The following is a 24809-nucleotide window of genomic DNA, read 5'->3' on the forward strand; positions in this document are numbered from 1 at the left end:
AGAGATGGAGACCATCCTGGCCAACATGGTGACACCCCGTCTCTACTAAAAATACAAAAAAAAAAAAAATTAGCTGGGCATGGTGGCGGGCACCTGTAGTCCCAGTTACTTGGGAGGCTGAGACAGGAGAATGGTGTGAACCTGGGAGGCAGAGCTTGCAGTGAGCTGAGATTGCGCCACTGCACTCCAGCCTGGGCAACAGAGTGAGACTCCGTCTCAAAAAAAAAAAAAAAAAAAAAATACAAAACGTAGCTGGGCGTGGTGGCGTGCACTTGTAATCCCAGCTTCTCGGGAGGCTGAGGCAGGAGAATTGCTTGAACCCAGGAGGTGCAGGTTGCAGTGAGCCGAGATCGCACCACTGCACTCCAGCCTGGGCGACAGAGCGAGAAAAAAAGAATTGCTTGCTAAATTTCAGTACTGCTATAGTGGCAGCAAGCCATCCCAATCCTGCTCCTGAATGCTGGATTTAGCCCTTGGCTTTACCCAAGAATTGCCACTGAAGCTGCAGCCAAAGTATACAGTTTCTCAAAAGGACAGTCAGAACTCCGAGTACTAGAGACAACAAGGTCAGAGTGATCAAGCCTTGAAATCAGAACTCCAGGCTTCACTGCTGAATCTTGTGTTCTTCTTTAAAGAAAACTGTGTACCCACTAACCTTACCTAGTAGTAACTGACTCTCCTTTTTTTTCTTCTAAAAATCCAACTTCTTCAGGAGTAACTATCTCACTAACAAGAGCTCAGTTAGGTAGTTAATTTTCTAAGTCACTTACCCCCAAAGAATTTCCTTCAATAGCAGTCTGAACCCCTGTACATCCATAAGCCAATTCTTCAGTAATTAAACAAGCATCAAAAGTTCCAAGTCCAAGACCTCCTACAGTATCAAAATGTTTCAACACATTATAATATGTAGTACATCACAATAGAAATAAAGGTAAACCATTTTAATTGCTTTCAATATGCCCAAAATTTATTTTAAAAGGAAATTTGCAATGCAATTTAATATCTACATGTGTTCTGGCTGGCACAATAAGAAATTATACTTTCTTAAAGTAAGCTCTAAAATTTTCAAAAAAATTATTTTACTATTTGTATTTGAACTTATATTCCTGTTCTAACTTGATTTTGTTAAAACTCAATTCAACTCTAAAACTAGTTCTGAGGAAAAGAATGATGGTTCACAAAAAAGACTCAATAAAACGTAATATAGAAGATAGGAATAAAACGCAACAAATTGACCAACTCTAGAAACAGAAGTTACCAAGGTTTAGGTGCAAGTTAAGGTTGGAACCAGTTAGAAGAAGGAAAAATGCATCTAAGTATAGAGTACAAGCTTCCAAAAGTGGGCAAACACTGTAGTCTGAGCAGGAAGACAAAGGCAGAAAGTCATTTAATGGCAAGAAATATTTGAAAAAAATGACTGAGTAGAGTTCCACAATTTTTCTTACTCATATGCATTCCAGTATTAAAAATATAAAGAAAGCTTACCACAGTTCTCTGGAATGTGTGCATTCATTAAACCAAGTTCCCAGGCTCTTCTAATTAGGGGGACCGGATACTAGAAGAAAAAGAAAAGAACTGAGTTAAAATATATTTTGAAATCCAGATAGTTTGATTACATAATCTTGTAAAAAATGTAAAAGATTTTTCCCTTTTTAAAATGTATATACCTACTTCACCAGTTTTATCATATTCTGCAGCCACTGGGATGATTTCCTCTCTGGCAAATTTACGAGCAGTAGCTTGAAATTCTTTCTGCTGTTCGGTGAACTCTAAGGGAAAATTATTTAGAAAAAGTTAAAACTGGACAACAAGGAAAAATGTCCTATGAAGTCAGTACGTAGAAATGTGTATTTATTGTGGGGACTTAAATCCTTCATTATCAAAAAGTCAGACTACAGTGCATTTTTTGACTAATCAAGAGTTCACTACACAATATAAATAAACCTATGTCAATACAAATGCTAAAGAAAATAGGTAAGATTTCTAACTTTTACGAATAAGTAATAGATATTAACCTGTAGAGCTCAAGTGAGTTTTTCTTTTCCAATTGGTGATATAAAAAAACGTTTAACTTATTATTAGTTCCTAAGCCAATTTATCAAATGTTTGCTAACACTGAAGTGAAACTAATATACAAGACATCTCCCTGATGACAAGAATCAATCTAACGAAATAGATGAAACACACTCAGTGACATAAAGCAATAAAGCTTATTTCAAAGTGTCACATAAGAATATCAATATCATAATTTTGCCTTTTTTGAGACAGTCTCATTTTGTCACTCAGGCTGGAGTGCAGTGGTGCAATTACGACTCACTGTAGCCTCAACCTCCTGGCCTCAAATGATCTTCCCACCACAGCTTCTCAACTAGCTGGGATCACAGGCACATGCCACCATATCTGGCTAATTTTTGTAATTTTTGTAGAGACAGGGTTTTGCCATGTTGCCCAAACAGGTCTGGAACTCCTGGGCTCAAGTGATTCTCCCATCTCGGCCTCCCAAAGTGCTGGGAGCCACCTCACCCTATTTCATTTTTTTTTTCTGTTTTCATAGAGACAGGGTCTCACTATGATGCCAGGCTGGTCTTAAACTCTCGGCCTCAAGCAATCCTCCTGTCGTGGTCTCCTAAAGTGCTGGGATTACAAGCATGAGACACCAAGCCTAGGCTTACTGCTCCTTTAAACTCAGACAAGCTTACAAATTAGCACAAAGCAACTGGTAAAAGCAGCAGAAATGTTTTTCAAAAGATAGTAACACAAAATCCTGCTGCAATGCTAATAAATGGTGTCCAGCAATTTGTTTACATAAAATAAGGGATTATTGTTTTAAAATTAATGAAATTAGTATGGTGGCTTGATTGAGGAGAGGAGTCAATTGCTAACTGTGTCTTTTCAAATCCATGGTATCCTTGTGTTTTAATGTGGTTGCATCTAACGTCAAAGATTAGGTAAAATTTAAAAGAGATAATAGGGTATTTCAAGCAAGAAAAATGAGAGCAAATGCACAGAGGAATGTTTAAGACTATAGTCATCATTTGTATGGGGATGTGAGAAACAATACATAAAAGTAGAATTCTGGTGCTGAACTGAAGAGCATAAGATCTTTTTTTTTTTTTTTTTTTTGAGACGGAGTCTCACTCTGTCACCCAGGCTGGAGTGCACTGGCGCGATCTAGGCTCACTGCAAGCTTCGCCTCCTGGGTTCACGCCATTCTCCTGCCTCAGCCTCCCAAGCAGCTGGGACGGACTACAGGTGTCCCCCACCACGCCTGGCTAATTTTTTTTTGTATTTCTAGTAGAGTCGGGGTTTCACTGGGATCTCGATCTTCTGACCTCATGATCCGCCCGCCTCGGCCTCCCAAAGTGCTGGGATTACAGGCGTGAGCCACTGCGCCCAGTCAAATCTCTCTTTTTATAGATAAACTAACGCAGAGTAAGGAAATTCTAGTATCACAGTCTCACAATGAATTAGCAGAAGTATACTTAAGAGTTTCAGTCCAGTGTTCTATCACAGCTTCACTTCTAAGATTGGTGCCAGTTGATATCAATCTTCCAGGTAGATAGAGGGTAGAGAAAGTCTGGGCACGGTAGCTCATGCCTATAATCCTAGAATTTTGAGAGGCTGAGGCAGGCAAACCATTTGAGGCCAGGAGTTTGGGGCCAGCCTGGGCAATATAGCAAGATCCGGTCTCAACAAAACATTTAAAAATTTCAAAAATCAGCTGTGTGTGGTTGACATGGACCTATTGTCCTAACTGCTCAGGAAGCTGAGGCCAGAGAATCCATGGAGCCCCAGAGGTCAAGGTTGCATCCAGCTTGGGTGACAGAGTGAAACCCTGTCTAAAAAAAAAAAAAAAAAAAGGAGAAATGACAAGGATGTATTATGTATTATTGAGAAACTACTTTGATCCAGTCACTATGTGCTAGGGGCTTTAAATACAGCATATAATTTAATCTTCATAGAAATTCTGTGTTATAGATATTTCCATTTTACAGATAAAAGAACCAGATGCAACTGGTTCAAGGAATAGACCTGTATTGAACTTCACAATCTCCCTCCCAAACAATTATATCTATCTCATCCTCTGTCACTCAGTGAACGACCATCGATTTCTCCTGCAAGTCTCTTACCACTGAGAGTGAAAGTTTAAGTGACAAGCAACCATACCAAATTAATGCTAATTATCTCAGTATGATCCACTGCCCTGACTGGGCATGGTGGCTAATGCCCATAATCCCACTTTGGGAGGCCAAGACGGGTGGATCACTTGAGGCCAGGAGTTCGAGACCAGCGTTGCCAACATGGCGAAACCTCATCTTTACTAATAATATAAAAATTAGCCAGGCATGGTGGCCCACACCTGTAATCTCAGCTACTTAGGTGGCTGAGGCAGGAGAATCGCTTGAACCCAGGAGGCAGAGGTTGCAATGAGCCCAGATGGAGCCACTGCAATCCAGCCTGAGAGAGAGAGCAAGACTCAGTCTCAAAAAAAAAAAAAAAAAAAAAAATCCACCATCCCAAATGGCTATCCTCACACTGCTTGAAAACTTTCATTTAGTCTTTGGCTACAGAAAGACAAAAAAGAAAGAGAAAAGAAAAAAAGAAAATTTTCATTTAGGCTGGGCACAGTGGTTCATGCCTGTAATCCCAGCACCTTGGGAGGCAGAGGCGGATGGATCACTTGTCATCAGGAGTTCGAGACCAGCCTGGCCAACATGGCAAAACCCCATACCTACTAAAAATATAGAAATTAGCCAGGCATGATGACCACAGCTGTAGTCCCAGCTACTCAGGAGGCTGAGGCAGGAGAATCGCTTGAACCTGGGAGGTAGAGGTTGCAGTGAGCCACTGCACACCAGCCTGGGTGACTCTTTCGACTCTGTCTCAAAAAAAAGAAAAAAAAAGAAAAGAAAATTTTCATTCAGTCTTTGGCTAGAGGTCACAGAAAAAAAAAAAAAAAACACAGAAAATTTTCATTTGGTCTGGGTGCAGTGAGTGGCTCATGCCTATAATCCCAGCACTTTGGGAGGCTGAAATAAGAGGACTGCTTGATCCCAGGAGTTCAAGATCGGCCGGGGCAACATAATGAGACAATGAAACTTCATCTTTAAAAAAAAATAAAATTTAAATAAAAAAAGGAAAAATCTTTAAACAACACAACAAATAAAAAAAAAAATAACTGGAGAGCTTTGAGATTGTCATTTGTACCTAGCTGTGAGTTACTGCAGCTGCCTTTAACTATTTTCTGAGACCAAATAAATTGAGTAAATGGTTTTTAACTAGAGAAAAAATAAAAATTTTGAAGAAGCACTTTAGAAGGTCAAGAATGCCAAAGATAGATATTATTTCAAATTTTTTGCGTGTAGTTTTCATTTTATAGAGGGCAGAGGAAAAAAAATCATATTCCTTTTCCCTACAACAACCACATGGCTCCCTGGTCCCAGGAGTGAGAACTTCATCTAATAGTACCAGAAGTGCAATTTGGATATATTATAGCAAAAACAAGCTTTAGCTTATTACCAGGCACCTAGAATTGTAATCTAACAAGTGTTTTTAAAATGTTATTTGTGGCATTCAGATATGTAAGTTGAAGACTATTCATATATATCAGTAAATCTCATTTATTTTGGGGTAAACACTCAGAAAAGAAGGAATATAAGTGTATGTATGCTGCTAACACAGATATAATGTATAGTGTAGTATACTGAGGAAGAAAATGAGATCAGGAAGAATGGGGTGTGAGTTACTGTGAACTATCTGTGGATGGTGGACTGGTTCTACTCATTGAAAGACATTATTAAGTTTATTTACAAACATATTCAAAACAAACACATAGAGCTTCATATGTATAAGTTTAAAGTCAAAAGATAGAATAGAACATATACCAAAACTAAATCCTAATCCTGGTTCACGTTGTTGATTGGCTTTTGTATGCTGTGATCTCCAATGAAAACGAGAAATACTTCTCAGGACCTGTAAAGAACACTTTTATTAAAATAAATTTGATAAGTTAAACATTAATCAGATAAGAGACTACTGATAATTATAAGTGAGTACAGCAACTAGTTTGACCATACTCATAGTTTCTAAAGTCATCACTATTTAAATGCCTTCAATCATAATTTAAATAAGCCAATTATCAGTTATATAAATTCCTATTACACAGGAGATGTTTTTAAAAAGTAATGAAAATAAAGTCAATGGTATTTATACTACTGAAGTGGAGGGTTTAGGACAAACAACAGTCAAGGGTAGTAGTAGACGTAGGACCACTATTCTGGGTATCTTACAAGCTCCTAGGACATTGATGGTTGGAGAGCTGGGGTGGGGAGAACGATAGGCTGGAAGTGAACATACTGTCTTCAAGAGTTGCCTAGTCCATCAGCTTTGATACCCTGTCCCTGTGAGCCTCCCATGCATGCCTCTGGGAACCTTCCCCTCAGAGGATCTCATTTTTTAGGATACCCCACTCCAACAAAACAAATTAGCATAAAACCATGTTCTGTATTTTCTGCTGTCTACAGGGATTCTTACGATGTTCTGAGCAAGGAGTCACCAAACTAGGGCAGCCACATCATGCTGTCTATTGCTGCTTTCACAGCAGATCTAAGTAGTTACCACAGAGACCATCTGGTTCACAAAGCCAAAAATATGTACTATCCGTTCCTTTACAAACACGTTTGCCATCCCTCTTCTAAACTACTAATACACTATTTGTCTTAGGATCTGAAATATACTCATATTTCTTCAAAGGAACATATAAAGAAACAATCAAATATATATATATTATTGCTTTGCAACCCATTTTTATATTCATGACAGCTTAATGGATACAAAAGTAAAAATTTGCTTTTTTTTTTTTTTTTTTTTCGGCTCACTGCAGGCTCCGCCCCCAGGGTTCACGCCATTCTCCTGCCTCAGCCTCCTGAGTAGCTGGGACTACAGGCACCCGCCACCTCGCCTGGCTAATTTTTTATATTTTTTGTAGAGACAGGGTTTCACTGTGTTAGCCAGGATAGTCTCGATCTCCTGACCTCGTGATCCGCCCGCCTCGGCCTCCCAAAGTGCTGTGATTAGAGGCGTGAGCCACCATCCCCGGCAAAATTTGCATTTATGAAAGCTGCCAAACTGGGAACCACAATGGTGTTCTTGAGTAAAGGTTTCAGGACTGTCAAAATTACACAATTTTCACCGTAAAAGATTTTAATTGAACTATCCGGCAATTTTAACAAGCTTAGATAAGAGAATAGAGAAACTGAAGAATATACTAAAGTTTCTGCATTTAAATTCTTATGTTTTTCAAAATCCGTCATCTACAAAGATGTCTTTGTAGATGACAATTTCAACTTATAAAAGAGGAATTCCTACATGTAAGGTGACAATATAATTAAGAGTGTCAAATATTTGTAATTGAAACAGTGCTTTCCAAATAACATACCTCATACTACAATAATAAAAACATATAGAGTATGAACACTCGCATTTTCTTTGCAACTTCATTAATTTTATTTTGAAAGTGAAACAGTGCCAGGTGGGGTGGCTCACGCGTGTAATCCCAGCACTTTGGGAGGCTGAGGTGGGCGGATCACGAGGTCAGGGGTTTGAGACCAGCCTGACCAACAGGGTGAAACCCCATTTCTACTAAAAATACAAAAATTAGCCAGGAGTGGTGGCACGCACCTGTAGTCCCAGCTACTCGGGACACTGAGGCAGGCGAATCGCTTGAACCCGGGAGGCGGAGGTTGCAGTGAGCCTAGACTGCACCACTGCATTCCAGCCTGGGTGACAGAGCAAGACTCTATCCCCCCCCCAAAAAAAAAAAAAAAGTGAAACAGTTTCTCTGGTGCTTATTGTCCAGCAGTCACAGACCAAATCTACTCTGATTTACAGTCACGTTACACAGGTTAATTCACTGAATCCCAGGTCAAATCTAGGATTAAGCCATTACTTGTATTCCACTTCCGCATGTGAAGAAACGAAAGTTCAGAAAGTCAACTAAATTAGGCAAAGTCACTCTACTATTAGTGCCACCAGGATTCTAACATTTACTATCAAGAGCGCATGCTATTAACCACCTTGCTATACTGATCTTTCTGTTAGTATCCTAATTGGTCACTAGGTTTCATAACAAAGGAAAACATTCCACAAAAATAAAAAAAAAAACCTGACTCTATTATAAATGCGTTTTTAAATACCATGCACAAAAGTCAGAACTCAAACCAGATTAAATGGTCTACTGACTTTTTTTTTTTTTTTTTTTTTGACAGAGTCTCCCTCTGTCACCCAGGCTGGAGTGCAGAGGGGAGATCTCCGCTCACTGCAAACTCAGCCTCCTGGGATTACAGGCACATGCTACCATGCCCAGCTAATTTTTTCTATTTTTAGTAAAGACAGGGTTTCCCTGCTTTGGCCAGGCTGGTTTCGAACTCCTGGCCTTAAGTGATCAACCCACCTAGGCCTCCCAAGGTGCTAGGATTACAGGCGTGAGCCGCCGCGCCTGGCCAACCGAGGGACTTTGAATAGGGAAAAAGTCACTTCACATGTGACTGTTCAGGAAAATATGTTACACAGAACAAAGTGCAAAGGTTGCTATTACCAGAATACAATGCCCATCAACCTGTTAATTACATAACAAAGTTAGCCAGTTAATTAGACAGGTGGTTTGCAAATAGAAAACAGAAATAGCACGGGATCTGGAGTTACAATTGCTGAATTTGAATCTAGGTTCCACAACTATATTTGTGGCCGTAGACAGGTTACAAACTGCTTATAGCTTCCGTTCAAAACCAAAAAATGGGACTAATCTCACTGCGTATTTTCGGACAATTAAAGTAAGATAATGTTTTGACAGCCTAATGCTATATAAATGTTGGTTTTGTTACTTCAGGCTCTCTGTCTAGAACAATGAAATTCCAAATATCGAAACAGCACTACTAGAATTGAACACTTTTGTGCATTTCTTGGGACTATAAGAGTGTTAGTTTTATGGGTTAAAGAAGAGAAAAAGGGTGTAAGTTTTTTAGATCCTCCCTTGGAGGTTGAGAAATCTGCTTTTCTGGTGTTGGAGTTAAAAATAGCTGAAATCTCCCAATTTCTGCCTTCACTGCACATTAACTTGTATAACACCAGCAAAACATGGGCAGCAATTCTTTAGGATTATTCTAAAACCGCAGCTTTTTTGGTCCAAGACATAACTTTAACTTAATTTTAAGTGACATCTAAATGGCAGTCGTGTGAACATATCAAGAATATTTAAGATACCAAAATTCATCTAGTGACAAACTTGTTTAGAATCTATTAAGACCCAATACTAGAATATACACACAAGTTCACGTAACATTCTGCTGTAGGTTTTTTTTCTTTTTTTTTCCCGTAAGCAACGTGGAAACGTTACAACGAAAAGCTTATTAAACATTAAGTATTTCAAGGAGTAGCTGCTCCATTTTCCTTTTTCCCGTGGTTCTGACACAGAGACAGGGTCACTTCGGAAAAAGGTGGGATTCCCGGGGTAAATATTTGGAGGGTTTACCAGAGAAAGAAAAATGATATTCTAAAGAGAGGATGCCGGCTATAACGGGGTCGGCTGACGGGAGGATACGAAAAATGAAACGCTAGGCTACGTTCCGTCCAGTGGTAGGAGGCGTGAAAGCAGGGTGGGGGCCCCCAGGCTGGCTCCTTCCTCAGCCCGACTTCCCACTCCTCCCGGCCGCACCTATTTTTGGCCCACGGCCCCCTGCTCCGACACCACAATACCCATGTCCCAGCCCCACCGCACCGCTGGGCTCCCTCTCACCCGGCAGCATCGCCCGAACCCCGCTGCCATGTTGGCTCCCGTTCCGGCCACTCGGACAATAACACACGGGTCACGGCCTTGACATACTCCCTGAACGCGGGACTCCTCTGGTCCCGCCCACTGGGGCCCGTGGGCGGGATGGGGCGGGGCGGGAAGAGGCGGTGGGGCTGCGGAAGGAGGGGGGCTGCGGAAGGAGGGGGCTCTGCGCTAGGCGGGGTGGGAGTGGTCGCCGGCGCCGGGTATCCAACGCATGCTCCGTGACCCTTGCGTGCGCAGCCGCTGCGACCTGAGGAGGGGTCGCATCCCCTCTCCGGGCAATCTCTGACAAGCCTGGTCTGGTTTTCTGCGTTCCCACCTCTGGCCTTCTCTGTGGGACGCCGAGGCTGGCAGCAGCGCGGAAAGAGAGCCAGGGCGGGGCAGGGGGACGGCGGCGGGGTTGCGAAGGCCGACTGGCGCTGAACGGTGGGGGACTTGCGGCGCGGTGCAGGACGGGAACCTGGGTGAGGGGGCGTGGCTGGGGCCTGGATGGGGAGAGCGGCCCCGGTGGTCAGCCTTCGCCTTTACCCGGAGAGAACGGTCAAACCCAGATCGTGTCTGCTTGGCGGATTCGAAGTATTAATACATTTTGCTCTCAAATGCCCTACCTAAAGCGAAAGCGTATTTGTGTTTCCTTAAAATTTAAAAGAGAAATTAATTGTTTAGGTAAATTTGACCTTTCCACGTATTCCCAAGGCTATTTATGACTTGTCCGCTGATGCGGATGTGGTGTCCTTGGATATGCGGGTGCAATCCGAGGCTGTCCAAAGCTCCTGGTTCAGCGAATGATGGAAGTGAATGTCTCCCTGAGGAATTCTACCTGGAGTCACTTTCTCTTCCAGTGAGACCCTGAGTTTTGAGATGGTAGCTTATACTAAATCTCATGTTAACATTTTCTTTTGCCAAATAAAGGTCACCCATAAATTTATTCTAATTTGGCTGTTAAAATTCTATATCCTGTTACTGTATTCCTCTGTCTTCTGGGAATTTATAGTGTATTAGTCCTAGGTACAAGGCAGAATGTTAATTAAGCGCTATATTTAAAAGTACCAGGAAAATTCGGAAAAGGGATAAAGAGCTGAGTTTGTCCTGGTATAGGCAAGAAAGCCTTCAAAGTGGTAAGTAAAAGACAAAGTGGACTCTTAAAGATGATTAGGAATTGTCTATTCATGTCTTCTTTGTTCCAATTTCTTATTCTGAACATTTTAAACGCAGAAAAGATGACCGAAAAGCACAAAATCACCCATATGTCTATTGTAACTGCCCAACAGGTTCACCTGCTTCTTACTCTACACGTGGCTGGCAGAGAAGGGAAGATGGAGCCCTCATCTGGAACATGTCTAGTCACTAGTTCCTGCCACCATTCACCCGTGCAAGCTCCCAGCTTGCTTGTCTATGCCTGCAGCTCGACTTTACAGGCTGCTCTTAGTTAGAAAATTATTTGGGGCTGCTTTTCATTAAAAAGAAAAGCCTTATTGATGTTGGGAACAGGTGCTCAGTGTTGCAAAAATCAACACTGAGACAAAGGATTTCTTAGGAAGGCTAGTTTACTTTCTGCCGAAAGGTTGCTGCTCACTAGTAGTCTTGCCAGGAGAGCACACACGCATAAAGGAGACCGTCATTTATAACCTGACATGTGCACCCTACTACCGTGTCCGGTTTCCATTGGCTGGAACGGGACCTCATGTTCTGTACTTGTCCCGATTGGCTAGCAACTTAGAACTTTCCAAAAGAGGCAAAGACAGAGGAGAACAAAGGAAGGAGGAAGCAACTTGTGGAATGCTGAGAAAGGTAAAAACACCTCCAAATAAAGAAGAGAACAGGCTGTGGCCTAATGCTTGCTTGGACCAGTGTAAGCATGCCAGGGCAAATATCTAGGCTAAAATGTGGCAGCTAAGAACACAAAAGTACATTGATTTCTTTATTACGGCTAACAGATACCAAAGAATGTTAATGTGGCCTACTGTCATGGTTACTACTTGAGACCATCATTACAGCAGTTACTACTGTTACTGCTTGAGACCATCATTATGAGACCGAATGAAGGGACGAACGTAGAAATGATAATTTCAGACAAAAGGAACTGTTTTAAGGAAAGGGCCAGGGGAAGAAGAAGAGAGCTCCCTGCTTCTAGTGAGCAAAGGCAGCCCCTGAGCTTCCACAGCCCTTCCTGTTTTTTGGGTAACAGGAGCAGCGAGGAGGTGGTAACGATTGGTCAGCTGCGTAATTGATCACAGGTTCATATTGTTACTGACAGGCTTCAATTATGCCAAATCGTAAGAAACATTTGTGCCTGGATCGTAACTGCCCTCAGCGGTCCTTCTGGGTGGCATACGCAGTTCGTCAGTTCGCCACCATTCTGCATTTGAGGAAATAGTTTGCTGCTTACTCATATAGCCTCCAGTGATATACTGAGTTGATCACGACCCTCATTCTTTCGGCCTCCAATATGTTAGCACAGGTCTTTGAATCAATTTTGCTTCTAAGAGAAGTTACTGTTTATTCCTAATTAGACGGAGAGGAAAGTCCCTTTGAAGAGGAACCTCTACTTCACTTTTTACACTGAGGACTCCCATACTCGTAGTATCTGCCTAAGTAATTTCTTCTTAATATCATTATCACCTAGATTCAAATATTTTTTCATATTTATTTATATATTTATATGTGTACCTATGTATGTGTGTGTTTTGGTTGTTGGTTTTATTTTTCTCAGATCTGTAGGTTGTAGACGAGACACTTCAGTTCTGAATACTTTAGCTATATGTCTCCTACAAGGACATTTTCCTATAAAACCTTTATCACATGAATGAAAATTAACAATTATTCGCTACTATTATTTAATGTCCAGACAATATTTACAATTCTCCAGTTGTCCAGTTGTCTCCAAAATACCTTTTGTAAATAGTTTGTTTTTGAACCAGTATCCTATGAATGATTGCCCATTGCAGTTAGGCTTTAACTTTCTTTGGCTTCTTTTAATCTAAAGCTTTTAATCTAATTCATTTTTCCCAATAATAACTGTCTTTTTAAACAAATTTAAGATACCAAGCAGTTGTCATGAAGAATGCCCTAATGCTGGATTGTCTGATTTTATTTTGTACCTCTAGATTTTGTATTTCCTATCAGATGCAAGTTACCAGAGGCTTGAGTTCAGATTAAACATTGGATAAGGATACTTCAAAGGTCATACTGTGTAGTTAATATTGTATCACATTAGGAGGCATTTAATATCAGATTTGTCCCGCTATTGGTGATGCTGTAAGCCAGCAGTGTCCAATCTTTTGGCTTCCCTGGGCCACACTGGAAGAAAAAGAATTGTCTTTGGCTATACATAAAATACACTAACACTATTGATAACTGATAAGCTACAAAACAAAACAAAAACGCAAGACAATTTCATAATGTTTTAAGAAAGCTTAGAAATTTGTGTTGGGCTGCATGCAAAGCTGTCCTGAGCTGCATGTGGCCTGTGGGCTGCGGGCAGCAGGTTGAACAAGCTTGCTGTAAACCAAAAATAAAATTCTAAATTCCCCCCAACTATCTGAATGGACTTTCTCGTAGGCTAGGGCACTCTAAAATTTAAATTTAACCTGAAAGACTACTTCAGGCCATGATGGGAAGTGGGGGTTGGACATGCCTCTTTATACCTCTGTAATGTTAACATCAACACAGACCTGAAGTCTGATAAGAAACATTTACATTTTGTTCTCTCTGAAGGAGAGAGAACAGAATGCTTTTCTGTTCTCCCCTGAAGGCTTCCTCTGCACAATAAGAACTTTAGTCTCCACAGTCCTTTATCTTAACCCAGACATTTCCTTTCTATTGGTTCCAGGTCTTTAGATAAGCTCAACCAAGTGTCAACCAGAAAATTTTTAAATCTGCCTATAACCTGGAACCTATCGAAAGGAAATGTCTGGCTTACCCACCCCCCGCGGCTCCGCCCCTGCTTCAGGTTGTCCTGTCTTTCTGAACTGAACCAATGTATTTCTTAAATGTATTTGATTGAAGTCTCATATTTCCCTAAAATATATAAAACCAACCTGCACCCCGACCACCCTGAGCACATGTCCTTAGGATCTCCCAAGGACTGCGTCGTGGGCCGTGATCACTCATATTTGGCTCGGAATAAATCTCTTCAAATATTTTACAAAGTTTGACTCTTCATTGACAATGCTATTTGATCATTTGATTATTGACAGACAGTTCTTTCTATGGTAAAGTTAGTTTTCCCTTTGCAATTAGGAAGTAATTTATAGGGTAATATTTGGCATCATGCCAAACAATCTTTCATCTACATTTTTGCCAGTAGTAGGAATGGAACCATCTCTCAATAAATACCTTTTTATTAATTAAGCACTGTTTCACAAAACTTTTCTACATTTTTAGGTGAAATAATTCAAACATCTTCCTGATGTGCCTTCTCCCTAACCCATCTATTTCAAGGTAAGCAAGACCATACAGACCTATGCTCTAAAGTCTAGGGAAGCTGAGAGGCTGAAGAAAGAGGCTGACACATTAATGTTTCTCAAAAAGAAACATATAATGGAGACTTAAAAACAGAAGCCCTGTCTGCATCTCAGGTGGCAGTGAGACAAGATGGTGGATCCCGGTGCCATTACCCCTCAGACCCAGGGCTTATATTCCATAGGGAAAGGGTGACTCAGAAGGGACATGTAGGACAATTGAAATACAATAACATCAAAGTTGTCTTGACCTAAGGGCAGGATTTACAGTAAGTACATGCTCTTACACAAGAAACAATAGAGAGAGGGGAAATCTTAGAAGCCTTCGCAGGACAGGGGAAGTCCACGTGGTGGATTAGCATCCTAGATGGAGTTGCTTTGTCCTCCACATTCCACTAATTCATGTGTAGAATCTCACGCCCCCTTCCCTTTTGCAGTGGTCCCAGAGCCTTTGAAATCCCACTGTGCCTTATTGGTTTCTCACTGCCAACATGCTCCTTGGGATTTCAAACAAGGGAGATTCACAGGCTTCGTTGAATTTCTCCAGTCTTCAGAATACTATGACTTTGGTTTTCTCGGAAGAAGTAAAACAACGAAAGATACATAGCATCAATAATTTGAATAGTAGAAATACAATCCACACAAGGATTACAATCAGAAGAGAATTTGTATGCCAGAACAAAAATGAAAGGAGCCTATTTGAGTAAGGAGCCAACTGAAAGCATCATGAAGAAAATTTAAACCGAGTTCCTTTTTAGAGACTTCTTGTAGCCAGGAAATAATTCAGGATTTAGTCCTAATTGTAGGCAAATTATAAAAATTCAAAAACAATCATCAGGGCTAGAATCTTAAGATCTTTTTTTCTCCAGTTGTCTTATTTCCACCAAGGATAAATTATACTAGGACCAATTTATTTGCAAAATAAATTTGCCTCATTATATTGGCCTGGTTATTTGAATAAATTGTAGCAGGAATAGTGATCAGCCATACAGGCTTCTTTTAAGTTGGCTTTGCTAGAACTATCAGAATTTTTTATTCCAGTGTTTTAAAGCCTCAACACCAGAAGCCAAGCCAAGGATTCACCATTAGACTGCATTTATAATACCTGTACAAATTTCTCTCTTCTTGAGGTCTCAAAATATCTTGAGATTTCTAATCCTGTTAGAAAGTGACATTCATTACTTACCACAGGTCAGGAAAGTTTTTAGGGAACCAGTCTTTCCATGGGCTTTTGATTGGCTCTCTACAGTCAACTTCAATTCCCCAAGCACATTGATGATGTCTGAAAATAGGCCATTCCAGTCAAAGCCTTGGTAAAATAATTTGTCTCCAATTGTGTCCTATTACAAAAGAAAACATTCATATTGAACATATGTACATAACTATATTGCCATAAAATAACACAAATAGTTTTCAAATTTGGGAGAACTCATAGAGAAGGACAAATTTTGCTTACAAAAATACACTTAATCATTATAAGTTATAAAGAGCTCAAAAGAAAAAAGTTTTCTTGACTCTTCTTCAGAGTAATGCCTCCCAAACAGGATGTTGCCTGGTGACCTTGGAACTGCCATCCACAAGCCAAGCAACTCTTAGGTTAGAGCTGTTTGTCAGGTACTATGGTATCCAGCAACTCCTCAGGTACTATGGCATCCAGCAACTCCAGGATCAGTCCTAGGGGAGAAAGAGCTCGCTGCTCATGAGTGTATCCTCTTTGCACTCCTCAGGTAGCAAGATCCATTCCCATTTTATTGTGTAGCTCTTCTGGGCACTGCTATCCCCGTTAGAGTGTTTCTCTGACATCACTCCAGACAGCATGTGTATTTTAGGTGTCAAGATCATTTTATGTCCTCCAGTCATAGGGGCAGCTTCTGTTAATGTCCCATTCCAAGGCAGTAAACGCCCTTCAAGTAGAAATTCTGTAGTCCACAGTCCCAGTAGTGGTTGTTGGGAGGTGCTCACAGGCCTTTGCCATGACCCCTAGTAAACACTCCAGAAAGTGGAGGGTTCATCCCTACCAGCAGTCCATTTCTACTCTACCCTCTGAGGGCTTGAGCAATTTACTGGCTCCCATTTAGCATGTCCAGTTAATATTGCTTAAAGGGCAGATTTATGTGCCTTCTAGTTTGCAGTACTAAGTAGGAGAAACATGCTCCGGTCAGATACAATGTCCATTTTCATGAAACATTTAAGTAAAGGTGTCACAACTTTATGTAAAGTTTATTTATAAACTTGTCAACTTTCATAATCCTATCAATCTTTACATTTTTGTGTTCTAGCCCCAGAAACTTTTCTTCTCCACCCAAGATCATTTTGTGAAAAAGCCTCTGGTGAAAAACACGTTGGGTTCCCAGTAGGGAATTGAGCCAAGGAACTTTGTATATCGTCATTAACCACCTCAACATTACCTCAGGCAATTGTTGGTCAGCTTTCTCTTTTACTATTTCTCCAATCGGGCAAATACAGAAAATTGGCCCTTTAATGTTGAGGGACCAGCAGGGGCTCCCTTTGGTCCACCCAACTTTTGGTAGTGTTGTATTAAGACCTTTGTTTTAACCCCATCAATTTCCATTTTATTCATTCCATTTCTTAATAACCATTTGAAGATTCCCACCTTGCTGGGATGAGTCCCATGACTTTAATTTTTCTCTAAGTTTCACCCCCATCAATATATATATTTTTAAATTCACCTTATTTTTTTAAAAAAATTATTTTAGGTTCAGAGGTACGTGTGCAGGTTTATTATATAGGTAAACTGCATGTCACGGGTTTGGTGCACAGATTATTTTGTCGCCCAGATAATAAGCGTAGTACCCAATAGGTAGACAGGGTCTCACTGTCTCTCCCAGACTGGAGTGCAGTGGCCCGATCTTGGCTCACTGCAACCTCCGTCTCCCAAATTCAAGCGATTCTCGTGCCTCAGCCTATGGAGTAGCTGGGATTATAGGCATGAGCCACAGCACTGGGCCAATATTTCGTTTTCTGTTCCTGTGTAAATGTGCTTAGAATAATGACCTCGAGTGCCATCTGTGTTGCTGCAAATGATATGATCTTATTTCTTTTCATGGCTGTAGAGTATTCCATGGTATATATGTACCATATTTTATTTTTCTTTCGAGATGGAGTCCCACTCTGTTGCCCAGGCTGGAGTGCAATGGCACGATCTTGGCTCGCTGCAACTTCTGCCTCCCGGGTTCAAGCGATTCTCCTGCCTCAGCCTACCAAGTAGCTGGGACTACAGGCACATGCCGCCACACCCAGCTAATTTTTTGTGTGTTTTAGTAGAGATGGGGTTTCACCACATTGCCCAGGCTGGTCTTGAACTCTTGAGCTCAGGCAATCTGCCCACCTCGGCCTCCCAAAGTGCTGGGATTACAGGCATGAGCCAGCATGCCCGGCCACCATATTTTCTTTATCCAGTCTACCATTGATGGGCATTTAGGTTGATTCCATGTCTTTTCTGTTGTGAATAATGCTGTGATGAACATACGTGTGCATGTGTCTTTATGGTAGAATGATGTATATTCCTTTGGGTACATACCCAGTAATGGGATTTCTGGTAATTCTGTATTGAGTTCTTTGAGAAATCACCACGTTGCTTTCCACAGTGGCTGAACTAATTTACGTTGCCATCAGCAGTGTATAAGCATTCCCTTTTCTTTTTGTTTTTCCTTTTTTTGAGATAGAGTGTCACTCTGTCACTCGGGCTGGAGTGCAGTGGCTTGATCATGGCTCACTTCAGCCTCGACCTCCCCAGCCCAAACCATCTTCCTTCCTCAGCCTCCCAAGTGGCTGGGACCACAGGCACAGGCCACCGTGCCTGGCTAATTTTTTGTAGAAGTGGGATCTCTTTATGTTGCCCAGGCTAGTCTCTAACTCTGGGACTCAAGCAATCCTCCACCTTGGCCTCCCAAAGCAGTGGGACTACAAGTGTGAACCAATGTGCCAGACCAGTGTTCCCTTTTCTCCACAACCTCGCCAGCATCTGTTATTTTTCGGCTTTTTAATGGTAGAGATTCTGACTGGTGTGAGATGGTATCTCATTGTGGTTTTGATTTGCATTTCTCTATTGATTACTGATGATGAGCATGAGCATTTTTTCATATGCTTGTTGGCTATGTGTATCTCTTCTTTTCAGAAGTATCTGTTCATGTCTTTTGCTTACTTTTTAATGGAATTGTTTGCTTTTTGCTTGTTAATTTATTTAAGTTCCTTATAGATTCTAGATATTGACCTTTATTGCAAATATTTTATATTTATATTAGACCTTTGTTTGCAAATATTTTCTACCATTCTGTAGGTTGTCGGCTTACTTTGTTGATAGTTTATTTTGCTGTGCAGAAGCTCGTTACTTTAATTAGGTCCCATTTGTCAATTTTCATTTTTGCTGCAATTGTTTTTGTCATCTTTGTCATGAAACCTTTTCTAGGGCTTGTGTCCAGAATGGTATTTCCTAGGTTATCTTCCAGAGTTTTTATAGTTTTAGCTTTTACATTTATGGCTTTACTCCACCCTGAGTTAATTTTTGTATATGATATAAGGAAGGCATCCAGTTTTAATTTTCTGCATATGGGTAGCCAGTTACCTCAACACCATTTATTGAATAGGTAGTCTTATCCCCATTGCTTGTTTTTGTTGACTTTGTTGAAGATCAGATGGTTGTAGGTGTGCAGCTTTAGTTCTGGGCTATCTATTCTGTTCCATTGGTCTTTACGTCTGTTTTTGTACCGGTACTATGCTGTTTTGGTTACTGTAGCCTTGTAGTATAGTTTGAATTTGGGTAGCGTGATGTCTCTAGCTTTGTTCTTTTTGCTTAGGGTTGCCCTGGCTATTTGGGCTCCTTTTTGGTTCACATACATTTTAAAATAGTGTTTTTTAAAACTCTGTGAAGAATGTCATTGGTAGTTTGACAGGAACAGCATTTTGAATCTGTAAATTGCTTTGGGAAGTGTAGTCATTCTAACAATATTGATTCTTCCTATCCATGAGCATGGAATGTTTTTCTGTTTTTATGTGTTGTGTCTAATTTCTTTGAGCAGTGTTTTGTAATTCTCGTAGAGATCTTCCACCTCCCTGGTTAGCTATATTTCTAGGTATTTTGTCCTTTTTGTGCCTGTTGTGAATGGGACTGCATTCTTGATTTGGCTCTCAGCTTGAACATTGTTGGCGTATAGAAATGCTACTGATTTTTGCTGGATGCGGTGGCTCACGCCTGTAATCCCAGCACTTTGGGATGCCAAGGCGAGTGGATCACCTGAGGTCAGGAGTTTGAGACCAGCCTGGCCAACTTGGTGAAACCTCGTCTCTACTAAAAATACAAAAATTAGCTGGGTGTGGTGGCACATGCCTGTAATCTCAGCTACTGAGGAGGCTGAGGCAGGAGAATTGCTTGAACCCAGGAGGCGGAGGTTGCAGTGAGCTGAGATTGCGCCACTGCACTCCAGCCTAGGTGACAGAGTGAGACTCCGTCTCAAAAAAAAAAATGCTACCAATTTTTGTACATTGAAATTTTGCTGAAGTGGTTTATCAGACTTAGGAGCTTTCGGGCAGAGACTGGGGTTTTATAGGTATAGAATTACATTGTCTGCAAGCAGAGACGTTGCTGACTTGCAACATCTTGACTTCCTCTCTTTCTACTTGGGTGCCTTTTATTTCTTTCCCTTGCCTGATTGCTCTGGCTAGGAATTCCAGTACTGTGTTGAATAGGAGTGGTAAGAGTGGGCATCCTTGTCTCTTCAGTATGATGTTGGCTGTGGGTCCGTCATAGATGACTCTTATTGTTTTGAGCCATCACTTCAGTACCTAGTTAGTTAAGGGTTTTTAACATGATGGAATGTTGACTTTTATCAAGACTTTTCTGCATCTACTGAGATGATCATGTGTTTTTTATCTTTAGTTCTGTTTATGTGATGAATCACATTTACTGATTTGCATACGTTAAACCAACCTTTTATCCCAGGGATAAAGCCTACTTGATCCTGTTGGATTAGCTTTTTGATGTGCTGCGGATTTGGTTTACTAATATTTTGTTGAGGATTTTTGCATATATGTTCATCAAGGTTGAGAACAGTATCTCACACCTATAATCTCAGCACTTTGGGAGGCCAAGGCAGGAGGCTCGAGCCCAGGAGTTTGAGACCAGCCTGGACAACATAGTGAGATCCCATCTCTACAAAAAGTAAAAAATTTCTTTGGTGTGGTGGCACACACCTGTACACGCAGCTACCTGAGAAGCTAAGGCAGGAAGATTGCTGGAGCCCGGGGGGTTAAGGTTGCATTGAACTGTGTTTGTGCCACCACACTTCAGCTTGGGCAACAAAGTGTCGAATCTCAGTGACATTTTCCCCAGACCTAGGGCTTATATACCATAAGGAAAGAGTGACTCAGAGAGACGTACAGGACAATTTAAATACAATAACATCAAGGTCATTTTGACCTAAGGGCAGGACTTACTTTAATTATGTGTCCTTACACAAGGGACAATAGATACAATATAAATCTTAGAGGTGTTCTCAGAAATAGGGTGAGTCAGAAGTCATCATTGCAGAGTAGCACCCAAGATAAAGTTGCTTTGGCCTCCGCTGCTTCTCTCCCTAACCCATGGGCATATGATACAGTTGATAGGCCATCTTTAGTTCTCCGGGTTAGTAGTTCTTAACCTGCAGTTCCTGAATAAACTTAAAATGGATCTGAGAATCCTTTGGAGTTAAATACAAAATCTTATATGTAGTCATATATTCCTGAGGAGAAGACCTTCATGCAGAAAGGAAAGTAAGAGTATATGAGTTTAGATGCCCATAGATTGGTAGACATGATGGAGGAAATAGTCGGAGACTTTCTTCTGATTGTTCCTGTTTCTCAATGAAATAGGAAATAAGGTCATTAGCAGAGAATGAGGAAATGTTGGAAGTTTGAGGAAAGAGTGTAAAATTATTATATCAATACAGACTGTCTCCTATTTCTTTACATTGAGAAGTAAGGATGTGAGGGGTGAATAAAAATACAGAGGTAATAGGTTCAATACATTGGCATGCCTAGTGAGTTTGAAAAGTTAATGGAACTGGAAGATTGGAGAGAATGAGCTGAAATGATAGATGGTAGTGGTTAGGTGGAACAGGAGCAGTTATAGTAAAGACAAGGCCTAGGTTATCATCGTGGAGTGAGCATTTGAAGTATGTAACAGGATTATTGTAGGAAGGGAAGCCAGAGAACTGAGAGGCCATGTTGTTGGAGGGATCATCTTTGTGAATACTGAAATTATTATTATTATTTTTTGAGACAGAGTCTCACTCTGTCGCCCAGGCTGGAGTGCAGTGGCGCAATCTCGGCTCACTGCCAGCTCCGCCTCCCGGGTTCACGCCATTCTCCTGCCTCAGCCTCTCCGAGTAGCTGGGACTACAGGCGCCCGCCACCACGCCCGGCTAATTTTTTTGTATTTTTAGTAGAGACGGGGTTTCACCGTGGTCTCGATCTCCTGACCTCGTGATCTGCCCGCCTCTGCCTCCCAAAGTGCTGGGATTACAAGCGTGAGCCACCGCGCCCAGCTGAATATTGAAATTATTAAGAATTATGACAGTAGTTTGAGAGAAGGTGACTTTGAGCCAAGTGCAAAACTCTTGGTAGCATTCATATTTTTTCTCCCTCAGATAAATAGAAAAAAAAAGATTATTGAATTGTAATTATAAAGCTAATTTTTTTTTAAAGAACAGCATTTTTTGGTACCTGATTTTTTTTTTCTTTTCCATGTTTTTTTTTTTTTTTTTCTCAAATGCTTGTTCTGTCTTCTGTAGCAATAGTAATAGAACTGGGCACATTACATTATGGTTTTATAAAAAGTTATTTCATAGGAAAGTAATTTATGATTATACCACTGCCAAGCCTCTGGTGTTACTTAAGGCTTTGTCAGCCTTGCCAGTGAAAAGCCAGTTGCACATTCATTGACACTTCTGTTTATAGAGCAAAAGTCATGCTTAAAAATTGTTGCTTCTACTTCAGGCACTAGATGTAACTATTTGGCTTAGATCCCAGGAACTAATCCTTAGTGAGGTTTTCTCTCTTAAAGACTTCTTTCTTTTACATTTGAAAGATTAATCTGTATATTCATTTTTAGGTGGCCCTTAGGAGGTATGTCACCTTGGAACCACAGATAGACCTTTTTAACTTTGCAGACTCAGAAATATGAAATTATCAGTTTCCCCAAAATAAGATCAGATAGTAAACTGAGATTCTAATTTGGACCATAATAGGTGAAGAAGCTGAGATTTACCAAAGGGTAAAACCGGTCTTTACCATGTAGTATACATTCTTTTTTTTTTTTTTTTGAGACGGAGTCTCGCTCTGTCGCCCAGGCTGGAGTGCAGTGGCGCAATCTCGGCTCACTGCAATCTCCGCCTCCCTGGTTCACGCCATTCTCCTGCCTCAGCCTCTCCGAGTAGCTGGGACTACAGGCGCCCGCCACCACACCTGGCTAATTGTTTGTATTTTTAGTAGAGACGGGGTTTCACCGTGGTCTCGATCTCCTGACCTCGTGATCTGCCAGCCTCGGCCTCCCAAAGTGCTGGGATTACAAGCGTGAGCCACCGCGCCCGGCATGTAGACATTCTTCCAGCCAGAAAACAGAGAGAAACAAGTTAGGGGCAAGAGTAGGATTTCCTGGGTCTTGGGAACCAGTAGAAGGACAAAGAGAATGCTTATATGGTCAGATCAGACACACTGTGCTAAGTAAATGCCACCTTCACATGACAAAATCCTTTGAGAGCCAAAGAATAGAGCATCCAGAACTAGAGTGAGGGGACTATACCTGGAGGGATTTAAAAAGAAACTGGAAATATCTGAGACCAAACAGCAATTTTAATAGAACTCTTGTGTTGGCCAGAGTCAGAGTAACATGGTCCTATAAGGAGATGCTTGAGAGACAAAGTAGCAAAGATAAGAAGTCATACTTGCTCATTTCTGCTTGCCAACATGATTTCACAAAGTCTCTGATTCTGAGACAGAGGGATGCTTTGAGGACAAGCAAGATAGAGCACATCACCATACCCTCACATCTCTTGCCAGAGTCACTATATTCCTTGAAAGATAAATGACCCTTGTCCTTGACTTTTCCTGCACATAAGATAACATCTGATGGAATGAATGATTATGCTTCTGTAATCTAAAATCAGATATACTACTGTTCCCAAACTTTGGTATGATTTTTCCCATAGTAAACTTCTGCTACCTGTTTATTAGCCGTGAGCTGAAATATTGTGCTGAAGCAGTCTGACAGAACAGCTCCCATGCTGTGGTCTATGGTCTACAGTCCTCAGTAAGACTTCTAAATAAAACTATTTTTTAAAAGTTTGATTTATTTTTTTCTTCAGTTGATATGACCAACAAGAGGCCCACAGGCTATGTGTAGGTCACTTGGTTGATGACATAATTTCAGCATAAAGTGAGTGTACTAGAGATGTCAAGCAGTGGCTGTTGTCTTTATATCTGCTTCTATGGGAATTTGCCCTGCGTAGCTCTTGTGCTCCCCAAGCAGCTGTGTTCTGAACTATGAGTGACCTTGCTGCCTCTGGCTTATGGCTGTTTGGGCCAAGGGATAGGCAGTCTGACCTAACAGAAGTCAATTCATGACCCAGTTAGGATTTTACCAATAGCCTGGCACAAATGATGAATTTAGCCAATCAGACTGGCTGTCTTGGGAATTTAAGTCATAGAAGCAGAGGTGTTGGTTGTGGGCAACTGAAAGTTCACCAGTAGAGAGCTCATGATTGTCATAAAGTTATAGAGAAACAGAAACTATGAGCACTGGAAGCCAATGGGTAGAGAGAAAATGAGTAAAGAAAAATAAAATTACCAGGAGAGACAGGAAAATAAAAACTTCACATCTTCAAATAGAGATGATTATATTAGTTGTTTCTAAGACCTGTCTTCTGGTTTCAGTTGTCACTAGACTGTATTATACTTTGGCACTTTGTTCTTGGAGCAGCATGAGTCTAGCTGTATCTTCATAGTAAAACCTCTTAAAATAGCCTGAGCAGATCTTTGTTCCTTGCAACCCTAAGAACCAAGGAACCATTTCCCTTTTTCTAGGGAGCTATGCTAATCAAGCTAAATTGTGCCTAGTTACAAAGATTCTGTGCTTTGTGTACTCATCTGTCTCTATGCTTTTTAGCTTTTATTTAACTGCTTATTTTTTCCTTTTTTTTTTTTTTTGGGTAGGGTTTCTCTCTTGTTACCCAGGTTGGAGTGCAGAGGTGGGATCACAGCTCACTGCAACCTTGACCTCCTGGGCTCAAGTGATTCTCTCACCTCAGCCTCCCAAGTAGCTGGGACTATGGGCGCATGCCACCACTTCTGGCTAATTTTTTAATTTTTAAAGTTTTTGTAGAGATGAGGTCTCACCATGTTGCCCAGGCTCATCTCAAACTCCTGGGTTCAAGCAGTCCTCCTGCCTCAGACTCTCAAAGTGCTGGGATTACAGGCATGAGCTACCATACCTGGCCAACAGCTCTCTTAAGGTATAATTG

General features: G+C 41.0%; 1 protein-coding gene across 2 annotated transcripts in view; it reads right to left on the bottom strand.

The window, feature by feature from the left end:
• The window catches only part of ACADM (acyl-CoA dehydrogenase medium chain), a 39319-nt gene extending 29183 nt beyond the window's left edge, over positions 1 to 10136 (bottom strand). Inside the window, exons 1-5 of one of the 2 annotated variants that reach the window (XM_032155563.2) lie at positions 9794 to 10136; positions 5886 to 5973; positions 1672 to 1769; positions 1486 to 1555; positions 771 to 871 (exon numbers count right to left, since the gene is read on the bottom strand). In XM_032155563.2, the coding sequence (XP_032011454.1) occupies positions 771 to 871; positions 1486 to 1555; positions 1672 to 1769; positions 5886 to 5973; positions 9794 to 9823 (387 nt within the window). In that variant the 5' untranslated portion in view covers positions 9824 to 10136. The remainder of the gene's footprint in view (positions 1 to 770; positions 872 to 1485; positions 1556 to 1671; positions 1770 to 5885; positions 5974 to 9793) is intronic. The other variant, XM_032155564.2, reaches the window with a different exon arrangement.
• Between the last annotated feature and the right edge of the window lie 14673 nt (positions 10137 to 24809).

This window comes from Hylobates moloch, unplaced genomic scaffold (assembly GCF_009828535.3).
Source record: "Hylobates moloch isolate HMO894 unplaced genomic scaffold, HMol_V3 SCAFFOLD_5, whole genome shotgun sequence".
Taxonomy (NCBI): Eukaryota; Metazoa; Chordata; class Mammalia; order Primates; family Hylobatidae; genus Hylobates; species Hylobates moloch.